The 4,111-nt window shown below is 38.4% G+C and overlaps 1 protein-coding gene across 1 annotated transcript; it reads left to right on the top strand.

Moving 5' to 3' along the window:
- Positions 1–2,172: 2,172 nt before the first annotated feature.
- LOC111375107 lies at positions 2,173–3,438 on the top strand. Its single transcript, XM_022997895.1, has 2 exons — positions 2,173–3,063; positions 3,106–3,438. The coding sequence occupies exons 1-2, from the start codon at positions 2,173–2,175 to the stop codon at positions 3,436–3,438; spliced, it is 1,224 nt and encodes a 407-aa protein (XP_022853663.1).
- Positions 3,439–4,111: the final 673 nt, after the last annotated feature.

Consider the following 4,111-nt stretch of genomic DNA (forward strand, 5'->3'; position numbering starts at 1 on the left):
TTGTGAGCAGTGAAGCGGTGCTCACACCCCTCGGCGTCGCCTCACCGTATGTCGCTGCGTCAAGTGGGGCCACTGTAAGGTGCCAATCGACCAACCGAAATAGAGAGGGATGGGTAGGAAGATGGAACAAAATAGAAGAAATCGCCCCCGACTAATCGAAATAGAGAGGCGTGGTTCAAGTTTGACGGTGACACTGTCGCGCTAGAGATTCTTTTCCACGGCGCCGGTGCTACTATTGAGAGAGAAGAGAGGCGCTGGCTACTGAGAGAGTGACCAGGAGAAGACATTAGAGACGAGGATGGGGAATTTAGGTTTTGTAGTGGGTACCTGATTTTGCATAAAGCTTCTTCATCCCTGAATTATAAATTTGAAAATTTAAATACCTGATTTTATGTAATTTTTCCCAAAAAAAAAAAATATATACATATATATATATAAAATTAGGATGGGGGTACTTTTAAAATTGACCTGGTCAAATCATCTAAATTTCACATTGACTTATTAACAAAGAGATATTATGAAAATGACCTATCCAAAGTCAAAAGACAAAAATACCCTTAAATACATTATACAATTACAAAGTTGGTTTTTTTAAAAGACATCAATACCCTTTCACTTAACAAATAAAAATCAAACACTTCCTACGTTTCTTATCTTTTTATTCCAACACAGATAAATAAAACACTCTCATCCTTCATTTGATTCAACAGTAGAAACTAAAAAATTTATCTAAATCGGAAGTCAAAAAATTTGAAGACATCAATCTCGTTGGTTCGATAAGTTTATATACGCAAATTTAATCTTGTTTTCGTTAAACTATTGTATGTTTAAATCGATAAATTGTACATTTAATGATTAGTAGATAAAAAAAAATTAATAGATCTATAATCTTTAAGTATTTGACTAGAAAAAATTCATCTGCATAAATGCTGGGACTGATGAAACAACTGTTTGACCGGCTGTTAAACAGCCAGAAAAAAATTGGCTGTTTGGCCGACTGTTTAACAGTCGATTTAAACAGCCGGCTGTTTGTCAGCTGTTTTCTTTTTTCCCTTTTTTTTGGTTATTTTAATTACTGTTGATATTTTTCTTGTAATTAAAAATTCTGTTTCAACATGCAGATATGATTGTAGTCCCAGTTTGTTACTTTGGTGATTTCGAATTGGACGAAAGAGATCAATGGGTATGGAAACGGACAAGTGCTAAAAGTGTTGATATCGCAATTTTCATATCATTAGGTACATCGTATGCAGAACACTATAATGATTTACAGAACAAGTTGATTGTTGATTCTTCTCAGTACGACATGGAATTGAAATTTAAATTCAGTGAGCATGTATCAGTTCTGATTCCACCTATAATGATTTCTGCTGTTGATGAAATGAATTATCTGATTAAATTGAACAATAAGCACACGACTTCTCTTTGCATGACTTTAGTAAGGAAGGATGTAGTCGAAGATGAACAAGTAGATTCGGGAGGTGGGGATCACAATGCTAATGATTTTTGGGATACGGTGGAGATAGTTCATGAAGATGATGTGGTTATTCAAGCGATTGTTGCATACAGAATCCCCTCCGCTGCTTGTGACAACAAGAATGAAAATGCGAATACTTTTACAAACGAGGACTTGATTGCTTTATCCCGACAGAGACATGAGTGGGGTGGGACCTCGAGGGCTAAATCGAGTGGACCGTCCTCCAACTCCTCACGTGTGGTTACTGATAATGAGGATTTGTATGTCAAGCAACTGTTTGAAATGAAGAAAGATTTGCAAGAAGCCATGCACCTAATTGCATTGAAATACAACTTCGAGTTTAGAATGAAAAAAATCGAATAGGTCGTTGTTGATGCTATCATGCGTAGATAATAGTTACAGTTGGTGTTTGCGAGCAACGAAGATGGACACGAATGAGTACTTCGTAATTCACAAATATACACGAGAACATACTTGTGAAGTGGTAGTTTGTCGCAATGATTACAGGCAAGCCCGAGCTTGGTTTATTGGTCGATACATAATGCACAAGTATCGGGGTCCATGGACAATCTACAGACCATCGAACATCATTAACGATGTTCATTGAGAGTACGGAGTAGTCATGAGTTACTAGAAGGCCTGGAAAGCCAAAGAATGCACATTGGAGGATTTAATATGCTCGGCAGAGGAAAGCTATGCTAAATTGGCCAGGTATTGCCATAACAAGGAGAAAACTAATCCTGTCTCGACATTTTTTATTGAGACGGAGGCCGATAATTGCTTCAAATTCTTCTTTATGGCTCTTGGACAATGCATTCGAGGTTTTCGAAACGCTATGCAGCCCCTTTTCTAGTCGACAGTACAAATCTAAAATCCAAATACCAAGGCAAGTTGATTTTTGCTACATATCAAGATGCAACATTCAAATTTACCCTCTTGCATTCGGCATAGTTGATAATGAGAATGATATGTCGATGCGTTGGTTCTTCACAAAGTTCAGGGAAGTAATCGGAGAAGTCCAGGACCTTACATTTGTCACCGATCGGGGACAATCTATAATAAATAGCATTGCTGAAGTTTTTCCTAATGCACATCATGGGTATTGCATGTATCATATACAAGGTAACTTGAAGATCTTGTATCGGGGCAAAGACATCGTTTCATTGTTTAGGAGAGTGACCAAAGCTTACAATATTGAAGAGTGTAATAGATACATGGTTGAAATAGGAAGCAAATCATTCTCGGGATGGGACTATCTAACGAAAATGGGGATTGAACATTGGGCGCGCTCATATTTTTCAGGATGTCGATACAATATGATGACGTCAAACAATGTGGAATCTCTCAATGCATTATTTAAGAGAAATCAAGAGTTATCCATTCTCGTACTGATTGAGAATATCCGTACGAAGCTACAACAGTGGTTTCACAATCGACGTGCGGGATCACATAATTGCATAAGCGTGCTAGCCCCAGCACAAAAGGTAAAGCTCTTCAAGGCTGCAGAGGCCACGAGAAAGTTAAATGTCGAACCACTAGACGAGTCGCGCTTCTCTGTGGAATGTCTACGTCACGCGACATACATGGTAGATTTAAGTGATGGAACATGCACTTGTAAACAATTTTAGTTAGAGAGTTTTCCATGTGAGCATGCAGTTGCAATGGCTATGTATCGAGAATTTACAGCGAGAACATTGTGCTCTACTTATTACACTGCTGAAAACTGGAGAGCTGCGTATGTTGAAACCATATTTTCGCTTCCAAACGAAGCCAAGTGGGAAGTTTCCGATCATATTCGCCCATTCAATACATTGTCGCCACCTCTCATTGAACCACGTGGTCCTGGACATCCAAGTACTTCTAGAATACCATCTACTGGAGAGTTTTCCCGACCGTGTAGGTGTAGCAGGTGCAAATCAGTAGGATATACTCGTCAATTTTGTACAAGTCAGGTTCCCTAAATGACAGTTAGAGTATTGTGTATTTCCATTGAAATGAATAGTATTTTTATTGAAATAAATAGTATTTACATGAATAATTACAAACAATTGCGAAAAATAGTTACAAATAATCACAAAAAATATTTACAAATAATTTATGGATCACAATTAAATTCGTATAAATTACGCGCTAACTTATTTCGCCAATTCTGTATCTATGACTGGTTGATTCCATCAACCTTATGTGCTATACTAAAAAATTCTATGCATTTGATTGCGAAAATCCCATAGTCGTCCCTGCAAATGAACAAATATGTGTTAGTTCGGTTTCAATTACGTACGAACTGATTACTAAATTAAAAAAAAATGATTACAAAGACTTACGATATAGACTGTCTCGCCGTTGTTGTGTCTCGCACGATGGCTAGTTTGTCATCCACAGTCAAGCCCGCGTGTCTAGCCATCATAGGAACGATCACAGTCACCGGCTATAAGTTCTGCTCGAGCTGTCCCTGTGTCAGACATGAATGATTGGGGTCGTACACATATATCGTCCAATCAGGGAACATGATCTCCAATGCAATGCAGTGCTGATTCGTGATAACTGGAATGTACAAATGCGTACAACCCTCCCATGGCTTTCCCCCAATACTCGGTGACAGCCCGATGACCCACTCGAGCATATACGCGGGAA

Source organism: Olea europaea, unplaced genomic scaffold (assembly GCF_002742605.1).
Source record: "Olea europaea var. sylvestris unplaced genomic scaffold, O_europaea_v1 scaffold134, whole genome shotgun sequence".
Taxonomy (NCBI): domain Eukaryota; kingdom Viridiplantae; phylum Streptophyta; class Magnoliopsida; order Lamiales; family Oleaceae; genus Olea; species Olea europaea.